The sequence below is a fragment of the Paramisgurnus dabryanus genome, chromosome 2 (assembly GCF_030506205.2).
Source record: "Paramisgurnus dabryanus chromosome 2, PD_genome_1.1, whole genome shotgun sequence".
NCBI classification, from domain to species: Eukaryota; Metazoa; Chordata; class Actinopteri; order Cypriniformes; family Cobitidae; genus Paramisgurnus; species Paramisgurnus dabryanus.
In genome coordinates, this window is record NC_133338.1 from 19,305,431 (window position 1) to 19,323,360 (window position 17,930).

General features: G+C 35.3%; 2 protein-coding genes across 2 annotated transcripts in view; both read left to right on the top strand.

Moving 5' to 3' along the window:
- Nucleotides 1–3,841, top strand: part of focad (focadhesin) — a 68,162-nt gene extending 64,321 nt beyond the window's left edge. The window contains exons 41-42 of the mRNA XM_073813366.1: nucleotides 3,095–3,170; nucleotides 3,356–3,841. Coding sequence (XP_073669467.1) covers nucleotides 3,095–3,170; nucleotides 3,356–3,429 — 150 coding nt within the window. The 3' untranslated portion in view covers nucleotides 3,430–3,841. The remainder of the gene's footprint in view (nucleotides 1–3,094; nucleotides 3,171–3,355) is intronic.
- A 7,267-nt stretch (nucleotides 3,842–11,108) lies between these two features.
- LOC135750828 (putative C-type lectin domain family 20 member A) lies at nucleotides 11,109–12,015 on the top strand. Its single transcript, XM_065269843.2, has one exon. The coding sequence runs from the start codon at nucleotides 11,109–11,111 to the stop codon at nucleotides 11,850–11,852; it is 744 nt and encodes a 247-aa protein (XP_065125915.2). The 3' UTR covers nucleotides 11,853–12,015.
- The last annotated feature ends 5,915 nt before the right edge of the window (nucleotides 12,016–17,930 follow it).

Below are 17,930 nucleotides of genomic sequence, written 5' to 3' on the forward strand. Positions count from 1 at the left end.
TATTTCACAATGTCAAGATGTGTAGTGTAGATGTTTGTTGAACCACTTAACTCTTTCACCGCCAGCGTTTTTAAAAAAAGTTGCCAGCCAGCGCCAGCGTTTTTCATGATTTTCACCAAAGTTTAATGCCTTCCAGAAAATGCTCTTCTTTAAATATATAGACATACAATATACCAAATGAAAGAACAGATCCTCTGCTTTCAAACAAAAAAAACAGTTTCATCCTACCTTTAGTGGTTCTTTTGCAATCAGCTTTTGAATATGGGTAGGTTTCTGCAAAAACACCACATTTTGAGCAAAAAGCAGAGATAATTCCATTTTTATAACGGACTTTTCATAGAGATCCGATTCAGAGCGATCTTTAAAACAGACACGGGCATGCAGCAGCTTGCCATAGGGTAATACTTCCGGTTTTAAAAAGTTGCGGAAGGGCGCCACCTGGTGGATAATAGCGGTATTGCGGAAAGACGGAAAATCTCGTCATTGGCGGGGAAGCGTTTTCTCTTAATTGACGAGATATCTCGTCAATGGCGGGGAAAGAGTTAAAAGAAAAAGGATTTCTGTGTTAGTTGCTTTTGTGTAGTCTATGTGACCCTGGAACACAAAACCAGACATAAGGGTGATTTTTTTTAAATGAGATTTGTACATTATCTGAAAGCAGAATAAATAAGCTTTCCATTGCTGTATGGTTTGTTAGGATAGGATAAATTAAAATGTGTGAAAATCTGGATTTGAGGGTGCAAAAAAATCTAAATATTGAAAAATCCCGTTTAAAGTTGTCCAAATGAAGTCCTTAGCAACTGCATCCACTCAAATAAATTAAATTTGGATATATTCACGCTAGGAAATTTATAAAATATTTTCATGGAACATAATCTTTATATAATATCCGAATGATTTTGGGCAAAAAAATCGGTAACACTTTACAACAAGGTTGTATTTGTTAACAATTAGTTATTAGTCAATAAACAATACTTTCTTACAATTCTTAGTTTATGTTAATTTCAGAATTTACTAATATAATATTAAAGTCAAACATTTAAACTGAAAGTTAATACACTGCTCATTGGAATTCTTGATTCTGATTGGCCAGTCGCAACATTTGCAGGTTTGTTATTTCCAGATAACAACCGTTCAAAACTAATAACACACGGTTACCCGGATGCTGCAAATCATTTTGACAGGTACAGTTTAATATTATGCAAAAATTAAATATAAATACAGTACTGTGCAAAAGTCTTAGGCCACCATGCTACCATTAGATTTGTTGTTTTTGCAATGATATAGTGATCATATATAATTATTTCTCAGTCTCTTTATTAGAATACATCCAGAAAATACAGAAAATTTGTATGTAGTATTAAAAACTGTATAAAAGTATAAGCTGAGGTGTCAAGTATTAAGGGTAAACTCCCCTTCCACTTGACCAATAGCAGGCAGCTGCAGGATCTCTTACCGTAAACCTAAATAAAATAAAATGAAATCCTAATTTCTAATTCTAATCGAATGACTTCAGGACTCCTCAAAAAAGCTCAAGATGTGTTTCGTGCCAAGAGAGATCACACTAAATACTGAGTATAGTAGTTCAGAAAATTGTTTAGTTTTTAATTTTGTTTACATATTTCCTGTATTTTCTGTTTGTATCTTAAAAAAGATAAAAAAATAAATATGGATGGACATTAAAACTTTGCCAAAACAACAAAGCTGGTGGTGGTGGCCTAAGACTTTTGCAGAGTACTGTATTTCTTTTAATAACATAACATATGACATTATATTTACAAATAGTGTGTTCATGACACATGAACTTCTTGTCTCATCTTAAAACCGAAAATAAGTGGTTTTTCCTCGCGGGAGTTCTGCATTTGTTAAAAATGAGCAAATAAAATATTTTAAAATTAATATTTAATGTTCCTTACCTTACTTTTGAGGTGAATAGCAGTGTAATAAGTGGGATAATGTACAGGTACATCACGAAATAAGCCTTTTTAATGTGATACAAGTCCCTACGCTTTGTGTCGGGTCCTAATCTCAGTGTCGGTGCTTATTTCTGCGATAACAACCGGTTGCCTGTACATTATCCCTTACTTTATGCACCATGAACTAACATAAAATAACTGTATTGACATTAACTAACATAATAAATGCAGAAAAACTATATTGTTCATCATTGTTTGCTAATGCATAGTAAATTAGTTAATGCATTTACTAATGTTTACTAATACAACCTAATTGTGTTACCGAAAAATCGATAATATTGATTATATACAATGTATATAAACAATGTATTTTTGACTTTTGCTAAAAAATATACCCGCCCTACTTGGTTTTGTGGTCCAAGGTCACATATGAGATTTTTCTGGATTTTAAAGTGATAGTTCACCCAAAAATAAAAATTCTGTAATCATTTACTCACCCTCATGTTGTTACAAATCTGTATTCATTTCTTTTTGTTTTGATGAACACAAAGGAAGATATTTTGAGAAATGTTTGTAACCAAACCGTATATGGACCCTATTTACTTCCATAGTGTTATTTTATCCTACTATGGAAATGAATTGTGTCCACGAACGGTTTGGTTACAAATATTTCTCAAAATATCTTCCTATGTGTTCATCAGAACAAAGAAATGTATGCAGGTTTGTAACAACATGAGGGTGAGTACATGATGACAAAATTTTCATTTTTGGGTAAACTATCCCTTTAATGGACCATTTGCTCATTCTCATGTCTCTGCAAACCCTATTGACTTTTCTCACCTGCAACACAAACGAATAAAGTGGCAGAATGTCCCAGGTGTTGTTTTTTCAGATTTGTTCTGACATTTTTACTGACAAACTAAAAAACACTTCAAATTGATGGGCTTGTGGGCTTTATTAAAAATGACACAATGTCTTTGTGTGAAGAACAAACCAAGTCACTGTTTGCTGAAACTTTAATCAGTGAATAATGTTTTAAGTGTAGCCGAAGATAAAAAGCCTACCTAAATCTATGGGATTTAGATTATATGAAATCAAAATTGCTTAGGTGTTTAATTATGGTTTGAGGTGTCATGGTGGATTCAGAAAAGGTTTTGTTTTGTTTTCTGTCCTGACAGTTTATAGACTGGCTCTTCAGTATCACTGAACATTCTGAACAGGGTTTCTCCAAGACTGCCATCCTTACAGCCAAAGGTGAGACACTTTCTTAATGTTGTTGGCTGTTTTGGTTACAGCTAACAGAAGGAAAGGTTAGAAAAACGTACTGATTTCATAGTGTCAACAAGAAGCTGGGGATTTTACAGTGCTTTGCATTTCCAATCTCACATTTGACTACCGAAAAAAAATGTGATTTGACTGATGTGCTTCTTCTGCCTTAGCTGCATTAATGGCTCTGAAAACCACTCCTGAATTCAAGAAAAAGGGCGTGTGGACCAGGGCGTATGGCTGGTGAAACTAATGATGGATTGGCATCCTATTAAATGTTTTAGCACACAATAGATACTGTGTGTAGTGTACTTGACAAAGCCAATTTGAAAAGACTGTCTGCTGCTGACCATAACAAACGCTGGCATGTTTACGTTATTCAAAAGTTTTCATTGTAAGTATTTTTTTATAGAATTGTGTGTGGCATGTTTGTCATCCTTCAAGTAAACAAAATCTTTTTAGTGCATAAAAACATTAAATGTTTTTTTCATCATGGCATAGGGTTTTCCATTTTTTGTTGACCTTCATGTCGGTTTAATGAACAAGCCATGCAAGCATATAAAATAATAAACTACTATGTGTTATGCCAAGTATATTTTGTAAAGCTCTCTGTACCATTAATGACTGAATAAATGAGCTTTCATTCCTTGTTATGCTTACGCACATAAGACATTTTTGTTTACAGAAGCGTCTAAAGCAGAGTTTTTAAACTATGGGTCGGGATAAACTGGGTTACGCAAGGTCACTTGGCTGTTGCAGTAAATGATAGTAAATTGTCATATTAATGACAACGGTTTTGATATTGGATATTTTGGGATTGCAACTTTCATTTAATTCATACAATGAAAATATAAACTACTCTTTGGTAAAAGAGAACAAATTTCTTGTTTATTCCAAAATTTATTTTTGCTTATTTCCTGAGGTAGATTATATTAGTGGGTCACTGAATGAAAAGTTTGGGATCCCCTGTTCTACAGTATAAAACGCACACAACAGGACAGAATTTTAAACAAAATAAAATAATAATCTGAATAAAAATACACAATCAACAAAGATTTGCATGTTGCTGTATAAACGGTTTCAGCAGTAACAACATAAACAAACAGCTTTCATGGAAAACACGTAACTTCCAGTAAACTTTGCTAAGAATCAATAACAACAGAGTCCTTTTAGAGTAGTTTTTTTCTGATAAAACCCAACATAAACAAGTATATTATTATAAGTTCAAATCATAGTTAAGTCATAAAAACTACACTGAGCTAACGTTTCCATGTAAAATGATTGTATACAATGTTAACTACAAATCGGCTGCCAAACCTAGCCGTCTCCCCTCGTCTTTAGGAAACCAAAACGTGTTATTTTCAATGAGGTATTTGTTCCAGAGATCAGTTTAGCAACTAGTCAGAACAAACAGAGATCGTCCAGAAGCGTTACCATAATGCTTTGATGCATTATAATTGTAAATAGTATGCAGAAAGAATGTTGTGTTATGGGTTTAAATATATATATGTAAACAATGTTTACGTCATCTTTCACCAGAATATAAAAACATTACATTTCATGGTAGTTCTCACAATTCACATAAGATTCTCAAAAACTGGATAATAAATGTTGATAATTTTGTGAAAAAAAGACAGTCTGCTTTATTTAATAATGTAATATACAAATGGGGGCAAGGGTCGTGGACCTTTTGCTATGTTTTTGGGGGCCTTACCAGTCTGAAGTTTGGGAAGCTGAAGGAGTGTTAAGTGTTTGTTTGGTACAGTAGATGGCCTGAGGAAAGAAACGTTACTTGTGCCTTGTGTGCAAGTCTGCTCTGTAGAGCCAACCAGATTGGTGGGGTCATGCGCGTAATTTACACAGGGGGTTACGGGGGTCATGACCCCCGCAAAAATCAAATCCAGCTAATATAACCCCCCCCCCAATATCATCACATCATTCAGATTAAAATAAATATGAAATATTCCGAATGAACACTTTTGTTTGTTTTCTTTATTAATTTAATTTGCCAGCAAGAAAGATAGTATTATATTTCAAATTAAAATATACTACACCGACTACTTGGTATTACCCAACCCGTTTTCTCTACCAAGTTTATTCACTATTTTGCGCATGCGCAGTGGCTGGAATGAATGGTTGGAGAAAGCTGATGGTGCATGATGAAAAGGCCACTAAAAGGCAGCCAGTCGAGCCAGACAACGATTTTTCATTGGTGGTCGACACAAGCCAAAAAGAGGAAATATCCTGATCAAACGGAGGCACACACGCGCGAACAAACGGTGAACAGCGCTATTTTTAGCCTTTCATTGATAACACTAAAGCTGATCTCCATAGTTTCATTTTGAAAGCGTGTGAAAGTTGCGCAATCCTATTTCATCAATTGCGCTAAAAATTCAGAAAAAGCTCTAACATATAAACGTACAAAACACTGTGCAGCATGTTTACTTGCTAAACAAGCAGTGGACTCTGACATAATATTAGTTCGCGTCCATTTAAACTCATCATAACTTAAATGACAGTGGAGAGACTCGCCCACCGTCTCACAGACCACCCCTCACAGTATTCAGAACAGAAGCGGTCGAAAGTGGACAAAAGAGACGGATTTAAATACCAGGTGTAAACGTGATGTGTCTCTATCGTCCACTTGTGATCTGATCGTTGAAAACACATCTTAATACCAAGTGTAACAGCCCCCAGGTTACGCACAACTATGAAACAGCAAAGGCTGAACCATGTTGCAGTTTGTCACATCCATCAGGACAAATTGGACCTCTTAACTAAAGTCAGTGTGTGCACAGTTCATTTCTTTTACATCGAGACGTAAACAGTTGTTTGGTGCTTTTATCTGAATGATATCTGTGTTAAGTTGCAGCCTAATATGTTGTAACAAACCACTTAAAATTCCAAGGTACCTTGAGAGGTACCCTGCATTATTTGACAAAAAACTTCATCAAATACAACAACTCAAAAACAAAAAGCTAAACATTTCACATATCTTTGGAAAGCTGGGATTCTTGTGATTCGAATAATGTAAACCATTTTAAGAGACAGTCAACACAGCAGGTACAATTTGTATCCTTTTTAGGCATTTTTTAGCCTTTCTATAGATAAGCCTTCTTTTGTATTTACATGCTTTTGTTTAGATTTTGTTAGTGGATGGTGAGTTTTGGTGATGCCCATATATGAAATCTGTTCTAAATAAAGGTGCAAGCTGCACTCCAGTGTGCCACCCTGTATTGTGTAATGTATTGAGAATTGAATTGTTATGAACATAATTGTTCATAATACAGTGATGCAATTGATTAATCTTTACGTTTTTGTTTCTTTTTTGATAAAATATTGAACACATCCAAAAAATCAATTAAGTGGAAGCTGCCACTGCTGGCTAGTCCTTAAACACTTAATTTAACTACCGTGTCATTATGGCATAAATAGTAAAGTGAACAGATGCATTTATGGTAAGTAGTCTAAATCAGTAAAAGTATCACAATGTATTTCTAATACAGGAACGGCAAATTAGCATGTTACCTTTTACACAAGAAATTGATTCAATAAATAAATAAATATGCCGCAAGTTTAACCCCCCCAAATGGTAGACCCAAAGTTACGCCCTTGGGTGGGGTACATAATTCATTTACTGTATCAACCCTTTATTCAACTCTGGTGGTGGTTGAGGAGATTCCCCCATTCATATGTAAAGCGCTTTGAGGTCTGCAGAAAAAAGCGCTATATAAATGTATTGAATTATTATTATTATTTTAACCCTAGAGGTGTACAGTTCTTGAAAGCTGAGGTGCATCAACAACTCTCTTTGTACTATTGTTCAATGACTGTAGTGTTGTGCAAACTTGAGGAGCTTGACCGAAGGGTCATTGGTTGTGCGTTTATTTGTGTACAGGTAAAATCGTAAGGGTGAGAGAGCACAATCCTAGGCTTGTGTTCCAACTATTTAAATCACCTCGGTCAATTTGCATACATTTTCTTTCACTAAGACCTAAAATCCACAGCTGAAACTGAAATTCTGTAATCCATTACATCATTTTCATCAGCTTGGCAGAATACTGAGCATAGGTCAAAAGGTGATGTAAAAAAAAAGAGTAAATTCCATATTGGCCACAAACATCAAATAAGCTAAATTTCCATAACATTCACAATAAGAGATTCTGGTTTATGTTGACATATTTGTTTTATGCAGTTTCTGTAGATTAGTCATTAATGACCATTGATGTTACGAATGTCTTTTCCTCATACATCTCAAAAATGTATTCTTAGATTTTTGCAGACATTTGTTAAAATACATAATGTTGGTACATAATTATTATTGGTGCATCATTATCATACACCTCATTTTAAAGGTTATAACTTGGGTCTATATTTATTACCCCAAAATATCAAATTAATTCATTATTTTTTACCAAAATTATTGTTAGTGACAGTCCTAGATTAGTTAAAAAATTATGTAATTTCATTTCTAAAGACTATTTCCACTCATTTATTTATCATTGAGGATTTCGTAAAAAGTGTAAAAAAATATTTTTGTTCTTGTGAACACATTCTTGTGCCTCGTCTAGTGGAGTAGGTGTCTCGTCACACCACTTCTTAATAACTTATCTAACAAATATAGTAAGGTTTTTAAATCATTTTTTTTTAAATAATACATTTAATCTAAGTTAATTATGTATTATCTAATGTTAACAGATGTAATATTTGATTTTAAAAATGTATTACTAAATGTTAAAAAATACTGCAGAAGTATTGTTTTGCATTGAGGTACTGTTAATTGTTAGTTCGTGTTAAATGCTAAATACTATTTTATAATTGTATCAAATAGTTTTTCAAAACAAATGTGGAAACCCTGATGACAAATCTAATTTCGTTTTCCCACTGAATTTGTTTGTAATGAAAACAGTCCCTTTGCATTTCAGTTTTTAAGTATTGCCGTCACTCTTCTAAAACAAATTTGCAGCATTACAAAATATACTACTCGCTCATATCATAGGCCTGTGGTAGCAAGCTAACAAAGTAAGTTTTGAGTTATTCTGCTCATTCACTTGGCAGTATAATGTTTACATCGAACAACACATTGCAGATTTTTTTCATTAATCTTGCTTTAAAGTGACTTTCTCTGGGATCCCATACAAAGATGTGTTTGTGCAAATCTAGTTTACTTGTTTAAATTAGATGGAAAAGTATTGGAACAACTTTAACTTTAAGAGAGAAAATCAACTGCTGACAACATGGAAATGTCACAAGACAAGAAAATAATTGTCCTTGCACAAACAAGGTCAAGGTTATAAGAAAATAAGCATAAGGATTTGAATACTGTCACAAAAGTCATCCAAAAATGAAAGAAGAATGACCTGTTGGAAGGTCGCTAGGAAGTTAAGACCTTTTCAGGTGCATTTGTGCACAAATGGCTTAATCATTAGAATCTCAAACTGGGTGTTTCCCATGACACCCTATGACATACACTGCCGTGTAGTGGCATGCATTGCTGTTGTCCTTGAAGGAAGTCACTGCTGAAGCCCACATAGCAAAATCACCACTGTTAAATGTACACTGTTGGTGTATATACAGTATGGGTCTGGTGGTACCCATATATCAGCCCATTCTCATCAAATGTATACAAATAACACGTAGTGGGATTATCATGCAATACATACGCCAAATTAAATTTGTATGAGTCCTTCTCATTCACTTTAATGGCACATCTTTTCATGTCATTTTATTTATTGATTTCTCTTTTGTTCTCCGTTTTTTTTTTACCATTGTCACTTGGGTTTGGAGCAAGTTTTTGTAACATAAAATGACATCCTAACCACAACTCCAAGCGACAATGGTTTAAAAAACAGAAAACAAATGAAGCAAAATTGGAATTTGGTGTATGTATTTATTGCACAATAATCACACTGTGTTATTTGTATGCATTTGATGAGAATGGGTTGCATACACCAGCAATGTACACTGGTAATTTTGCACAAAAATGCCTGCCTAGAATTTGCCAGTGCTCATGTTGACAAACGCAAAGACTATTGGGACTCCTTGGAGTAAAGAGACAAAATTCATGTTTTTGGCTCTGGTACTGTAGGTTTCAAACTGTATGGTGTAGCAGGAGTGAGTGCATTGTACCAACAGGAAACTGTGAGCAGTGTTCTTATTTGGGGTTGCATGAGTGGCATTAGATGACATCATCCATAGATGAAATCATGAATTCACAGTACAGTGACCTGATGCTACCAGTTGGTCTCATATTCACTGTGAAATGGATGAATTTGTGTTCATTTTCAAAGGGTGATGCACTCATTTATGCTGAGCACTGTACAGATCCAGTTTACTAGTTCTCACATTACCAACCTATCCTCCAACACAAACAATTGTTTTGGTCATTTGTCCATTTTACCAAACACGACTGTGTCATGCTCTAGTTTTTCATATAAAGTGATCGGCTTCAGTTCGCAAGATTTGCAATGCAAATTGTTTGTAATACTTTTATACTGCTGTTTTTGTTGATTTATGCAATAAAACCCTGTGACTGTGCTTTTACTTGCATGTTGCGTTTTATATGGTTGAGAACTGGTTGAATTTATGTTAAAGGTGGGATTAGATGCTTCAAAATATCTTTATAACAATAAATGTTTATGAAACCATTTCTACATTTACAAATTCATAAAATTAAATGTGTCTAACCTAAGGCAAAAACCTTAAAACGGTACCACAGGTCGTACAGTATAAGCTACTGGTACTAATCCTTTTACTGCATGTAACTTTACATCGTAATAAGGTGCTTGCTTGGACGTTATTTTTGGAGGACAGTCTCCACATTACAAATTTGTCCTCTCTAGTCTAGCTCTGTTCTGATTGTACACTTCTGCTCAGCCACAAAGCAGATTAACAGCTTAATAGGCCGACATGATGATAAAAAAGCTATAAAACACTCATGCATTTACAATGGAAGAGCTTAGATGCAAAACCCTCAGCGTCTAACATGTCTGACATTTCTTGTAAACTTAGTAAAAATAATAATGTATATGACCCTTAATGGATTCTTTAAAAACAACTATATGACAACTAAACAACTGAATGGCCTAAGGCCGGGATATTTGATGAATGTATAATACTTGTCGTGAGCTTTTAATATCGTTAAATCATTCTCATTTTTGATGAGGTGACATTTAGCTTCACAATTGTCAACTATCAATTTGTAAAATTATATAGAAATTGTATAGATGATTGTATAGGCGGCAAAACAAAAGGAAAACTGGAGGCGGCCAACAGGCTGCAAATTTTCCCCTGGAACACTGTACAATAAGAAAGTGGGCGATTTGGCAAATACAGTAGATGGTAAGCTGTTTTAAACAACTGTGGTGAAGAGATGTAGACATTGCTTTTAAGGGGCTCACAAGTCAGATGAAGAGGGCAGCACAGCATCCCATCATGTCTTTTAAATAAGAACACATTATTTTCAATGAACGGACACATAGGTGCGTGCTGTCTGCAGTGCTCCATTGTGTGCGATACCTCCCAGTTGTCCTTGACATGACACTGATCTTCTCACCTGGTATGCAAGCCTCTTTAGGTGTGCTTGACTTTAAGCAACATGCAGTGTGTGTGTGATGACAGAAACATACATAAACAGTGTGGGGGTAAACACGGCATTTGTGTCAGAATTTTATATTTGTGATTTGCTTCTAAGCACCCTGTTTTTCACACAATTTGAGAAGATATTTGTTCATGTAAATCCTTACAAGCTTCAAGGTCACGATCAATGTCAGAGCCTTGTTTTACTTATTTGTCTGTTCATGCCAGACCTTTTAAAAGGGTGTGGTAAAAGTCCTTAAAACTGTGGAATGCCATTTCCATCCTCAGTTAAGGAATCACTGCTGTGCTTACATATACTCTGCATTGTGGGATATCACTTATATCATAATGAAGACTTCATTCATTCTGCTTCTATTTCTGAATCTCTTTGAACTGCACTCTGGTCTTTTTAGAAGACACTACTATGTGAATGACCATAAGAAGTGGAACGATGCACAGAAGCACTGCAGAGATAACTACGATGACCTGTCCACTGTCAGCCATCCAGATCTACAAACACTCTCTACTAATCCTGCCCTTACAGATAATAAATATTGGATTGGACTTTACGCAGATAATATCTGGAAGTGGTCTGAAGGCGGGACAGCAACTATTAATTACTGGAAGGGTGGCCAACACAACCCTAGTAATGACAGATGTGGTTATGCCGATAAGACTGATTCTAAAGTTGATGATGATCAGTGCTCTTCGGAAAAAACATTTTACTGTATGGAGGACTATGAGCTGGTCCTGGTGAAACAGGAAAGCACATGGGAAGAGGCTCTGGACTACTGCAGACAAAACTACCTTGATCTGGCTATTCTTTATTCGGCTGTCGTGATGACAGAGGCAAAGAATAACAGCACAAATGCCCAGACAGATGAACTGTGGACTGGTCTGCGGTTTTTATCAGGCCATTGGTTTTGGGTAAATGGAGAGAATCTTCAATATGAGGCCTGGTCTGGGGGGGGAGAGCCCCAGTGTCCTGCCATGAATCAGCGCTGTGGAGTTTATCATAGACAAGAGATGGCCTGGAAACCTGAAGACTGTGAAAAGAAGCTCAACTTTCTCTGTGTGAACAGGAAAAATTAATGTTTAAAGACTCTTTAGCCCGGTATACACTGTGCGATTTTAAATTGTCCTTTAGGATTGTTGCCTGCCACACTGTGCGATCAAGATCGTAGTTAAGTCCATGTCACGCTGTATAATCTCAGTTCCATCAATGTCAGACAGTACAGGTTTAAAGACTTTTAAAAATCGGATGCACGCAAACAAACACGTCCGCAGTTTTACGTCATTGATCGACGACGGCTGGGCGAACACACGCTAAAGCGAAGGCTAGCAAACCAAAACAACATCTAGTGTTCATTTTAATCATGACTTGCCTCGAGCATAAAAGGAAGAAACAACGTAGGAGATGAGTACCTGGCATTTGTATTTCCAGCGCGATATCTCTGGAGGCTGCTGATTGCGTCATCGGGTTCTGTTCTTCTATTGGTTCTTGATCTGCCGGTTGTCGTAGGGAGATGTCACACAGCAGGATTGGGTCTCAAAATTTCTGACACTGCAGGAATTTTGCCAGAGGATACTTTTTATCGCAACGGTCATTTATTGGCTGTCTGTGAACATGTCAAACTAGCGATCAAAGTGGCAGATTTTAGCTTAGGATTCCAGAAATCTTTTAGGATTTCAACATTTGTCCCAGACAGCTAAATCGTGGCTGAAATCTCACAGTGTGCACCGGGCTTTAGAAGGTTAGCGATAACTATGACAAAAAAATCTCATAATAAGAATTAATTTAAAAAACTTAGTTGCTTTATTAATGAATATGATGATAAAATCATAATTATGCCATTATTTATTTTTAGTTAAAATATTAACTGAATGTAGTTTAGTTTTTAACTGTGTAACATGGGTTTTGATTTGTGTGGGGTGCTTTTTTATCCACTTGGCTGTATTGCTGATGTTATACTTCGAAGTTTGGGGATTTGTTATGTCTGCGCTAAATTTCTTTCACTCTCTTTGGATTATGTGTTAAAGAAACAAATGATTTGAGCAGACTATAGCGATTAATCCTCAAATATTTGTGTATTCAGAAATAAATATATTGAGCAGCAGCTTCAGTACATTTTTTTTATGCAACATTGTTAAAATGTATGTAATTGTTCTATACAACACCTGTAAGTGTTACTTACTAATAAGAAAAGAAGCCATTCAGTGAGACACTCAAACCCATCTTATATTGTGAACATACAGTAGTCATCTTATACTGTGAACATAGTCGGTGTTATAAGGACATGTAATTGTTTTTTTTATTAAACATTTTATCTCTGATATTGTAATTTCTCTGAATGTCAGTTTACACATTTGTGACAATGTACAGGTTTTGACACTGAGGCCGTACATTTCATTTCACAGTACAAGGGCAATTGCCATTATACAAATTCTCACACATGACTCCAGGCCTATTATGTATAGCTAGCACTGTATTCATGCTGTTTAGACAGAAGAGGACTGCCCTGCAAAAATGTTGCACTACCTGGCCCTGACTTCCAATTAATTATCTGTCAGTACCTATTGACGTTTGTAGAAATCTTAAATTATGAAAAAAGCTGTTAGGAAAATATGTGGCTTTTTCATTCATTAGATATATTTAAAAAGCAGCACTTGTAAGCACTATTTTTATTAACAAAATATTTTATTTTATGCTTTTTAAAAGTGAATATGAAATGTTTGCAGAAGTAACACTGATAAAATACTATATATTTTTTAACGTATTATAAAGTAAATCGTGCGTTTAGTTTATGATGGCTTGAGAAACGGATTAGACTTCTTGGTTACACTTTATTTTGATAGTCCATTTTAGACATTGTACTAACTATAAATAACTTTGCAACTATGTCAAGTAACTTTCAATAATTTGCAACTATATGTCAACTAACTGTCATTAGTGTATTAGTAGACTAAAATGGTTGGGGTAAGGGAAGAGGTTTGGGTTAGTGGAATAAGTTGACATGCACCTGCAAAGATACTTATAGACAGTTGAATGTCTGTTGAGATATCATCACAATAAAGTGTTAGTAGATATTAAGCAGACATTCTACTAATTCTCTAAAGATTGGTAGTTGATAAGTAGTTGCAAAGTTACTTATAGTTAGTAAAATTTCTAAAGTGGAATATCGAAATAAAGTGTTACCGACTCCTCATAGTGTAATGGAATTTTTTGCGGACTTCCAAATGGATCCAATTTTAAAGTGAATTATTTGAAGTAATGTGCAAGAGACAATACTTATGTTATACTTATGTTATAAAGACTAGATACTGGGTTACTAACCATGTTTAAATGTGTAAGCATTGTGCCGGGAAGGCTGTCTCATGAGCATGGACTGCAAAAAATTGGACGTAGTGTCCGTGACGTAACCCATAGGTTTCTGAAGATCGTTTTTGAAGTCAATAGTAGGCGGTGCCTGCCATCGTCATCTTGGCCGCGGCGTCACCGCATCACTCGCGTATATCCAAAAATGGGTAGAGGCAGGCCGTGGGCGAAGCTGAGCTGGCTGGTTGCTGAAACCACGGCCACCTAGCTCGACTCTAGTGACAGCAGTGGTTGTTCAACTGTCACTCAAGTGACCACGCCCTAAATTATGCAGAACTTTAAAGAAATAGTCTACCCTTTTGCCATATTAAACTATGTTATTACCCCCCTCACAGTTGTCATGAAGGGCAAAATTAGCTATACAGACCAATACATTTTTGTATCAGGCTGACAACCATTTTAAGGCCATTGTAACATGGAGGTCTATGGGAATTGACTCCCTCACTCATGAGGCAATGACATCATGAAGGCAGCTCCGGGAAACGCATTCAGAGCGCCTTTGTGATAACTAATCCCATATTTGAAAACTGCAAAACAAATTTCTCGCTAAATGCAATCAAAAAGTGTAACAACAAAAATATAACCATATTTACACTAAATTTGTTCTACAGACACTTTCTTGGCCAACAGTTTATTTTTGAAACTCAAACAGGCTCGAACAATAACATTAGAATTGTGGGACAAGACGATTGAGCTTTGTCAGGAGTCAAAAAGTAAAGCAAACATCGGACATCCCTTGATGCCTTCCTGCCTCAGAATGTTGCAACAAAGAAAAAAAATACATTTATGCGGGTTTGTAACAATACGAGAGTGAGTAAATGATGACAGAATTTCGATTTTTGGGTGAACTATCCCTTTAAAACATGTTAGCTTCATGATAAATCAAAGCTGTGTCCAAAAACATACACTGTCAGAAATAAAGGTACAAAACTGTACCTTTTCTGTCACTGGGGCTGTACCCTAAGTTTCTGTTTGTTACCTTTACATGAATACAAAACAGAATAAAATTTTGGGTAGATTACCGTACCTTTAGGACCTACATTGTTAGAAAAAAGTCAAAATATGTACCCTAGGTGTCAGTGGGGCAGCACCCTTTAAGAAGGTAATTGCATGGACCATTGGTTACAGATATGTAAACATTTAGTACCAATATGTACCTTTGAGATACTAATATGTATTTTTGAGGTACTAATAAGCTCTCTTTGGTCCCAGCATGTACTTCTGAGGTACTAAAATGAAATCCTTACTGTAGGTGCAAAGCTGTACTTTTTGAAAGGGTACAGCCCCAGTGACAAAAAAGGTACAGTTTTGTACCTTTATTTCTGACAGTGTAGGAAGATGACTGTTGCCAATTGACTGTTTGCCTCACAGGGCAATGACATCGTTGTGCATGAAGGCAACTCCGGGAAACGCCTTCATAGGCAGCGTAACAGAATTCTATTTGAAATATAAACAGAGAGTGACTTTATGATAACTAATCGAATATTTAAAAACTATAAATACTAATTTCTAATTTTCTAATACTAAATTGAAAATGTAACCTTTTTAACACAAAAACTGTGCTCCAGCCGCTTTCTTGAACACCATGTAATTTTTTTTTAACTCGACCAGGCTTGTATAATGACATTCCCATGCATACAATTGTGGGGCATAAAAGGCAACGAAGGAACAATACATCTATGCTGCCATCAAAAATCAATCTGATAAAGGTCTCTTAGAAGCAGTGTTGGGCAAGTTACTTGGAAATATTGATTACTTATTTTCAAAAGTAATGAGTTACTTTACTAGTTACTTTACTAAGTTACTTTTCAAAAACATGATGCACGACCTGAATATGCTACAGTATAAAGCAACAGGGCCTGGTTGCATAAAGCACCTTAAGTGTAATTTTCTCTTAAGTTCACCCTTATGTTTCCCTTAAACTTAAGGGTGTAGCAAAACGTAAGTTTTTTCCTTTGCATCTCCATGGCAACAATTGTATTTTATAACAATAAATGTGGGTCGCTGTCCTGTAATTTGTGAATCTGTCCTGTAAAAATGAAATGTAATTTGTATTTAAATACATTTAAGATGAGTATTTATGTATTTTTAAAATACTCAAAATACTTTGAGCCAGTCAACCAGTCAGGGTGCTGTTTTCATGCATCAACTAGTTCAGACCAGACACCAGAGTTCAGGTAAGCAAATATATCTGTGCAGCTTTTAGTGGGCAATAATTAAAATGTTGGAGTGGGAAAAAAGCAAGGGAGATTGAGTTATTGGGTGTGATGTGATTTGTGTTATTATAACTGTCGCGAAAGGAAATTCTGATTCACACTTGCACGTTGGCATGCAGTTTAATGCACGACTGAGAGAGTGTGAAACGCTGACAAATAGGCCTACACTTTTGACTTAAAGGAAAACCACCATTTTTCAATATTTTACTATGTTCTTACCTCAGCTTAGACAAATGAATACATAACAATTTATTTTCAATGCATGGAGGAAGAGCACTTAGTTTGCAGGAGTGATGATGTTACTGCGCCAGAGGTCGAAGTGCTGCAAACTAAGTGCTCTTCCGCCATACAATATTGTTCTAATTTTTTATCCACTTAAAATCACTACGTTTTATTTTGTGCCACCATACTTACGCATGTAACTACTCATGTAACAGTCTTTAAATAGGGAAAACATGGAAGTGTTTGGTGGCTTCTAAATTCTTCCCTGTTTGGATCCTAAGGAATAAATGGGACTAGGCTAAATGCTAACACATTCATGACACGCTGTGCAAAGATGAAGTGCACGTATTGAAAAAATATAGGTATGTATTCATTCATCTAAGGCTGAGGTAAGAACATATTAAAATATTGAAAAACGGTGGTGCTTTCCTTTAAAGGCCCTTTCACACGTGACACGGCAAGTGGTAGAATCAGCACACAGCAGGCTCCTCAGTAAACCTACAAGGCTTTTATGCTTGACGTGCTCTCCGTTGTATAATTCTGTGAAATGACAGAATTAATAGGTGTTCATAAGGCTGACATGACACCTTCATAACCATGACATGACACGTGTCATGAATATGAAGATGATTTTATTGACGTTTATGACTACTGTCATTAAGTGTCATTTGTTCAATTATGTCATTTTTATTGCAAAGATGACATTGTTTGAGATGTCTTTGTTATGACAACTTGACATTAACTAAGACAACATAACTGACCACTTTTTACCAGTGATACAAACTGAATTTGTCATTAAAATGTCATTAAGTGTTAATACTCTGTACCTCAACTACAGTGGCAAAAATATTATTTGTCATTAAGTTTCAATACTCTGTTAAATAGTTTTATAACAAAATCATGAATATTCTTCAGTTCATAATGTTTATTTGACCGAGTATTAATAATATTTGACATAGTATTAACACTTAATGACATTAAAATCACAGTTTAATGTTAACCCACAAAGCTAGGTTCTTAATTGTTTATGATTTATAACAAGTTGTGTTGTATTGGTTTATGTCAAGTTGTCATAACAAAGATATCTCAAACAACGAAGTATGTAAAATAAAACGAAAGTTTCTAAGCAGTTGCACACATCTAAATGCTTTTTGGCATTCAGAAATAGACCCAGATAGATTTCAGCATAATAGGGATACTTGCACTGAATCACCAATTTCACATGTATTTTGTGTATTTTCAAAATACAAAATACTGTATTTGTATTTAAATACATTTTTCCACACAGTATTTTGTATTTGTATTTAAATAAATTTTTCAACACAGTATTTTGTATTTGTATTTGAAATACATTTC

What these genes read in the sequence shown, in the direction of transcription:
- LOC135750828 (XM_065269843.2), top strand. Translation starts at nt 11,109, where the DNA reads ATGAAGACTTCATTCATTCTGCTTCTATTTCTGAATCTCTTTGAACTG.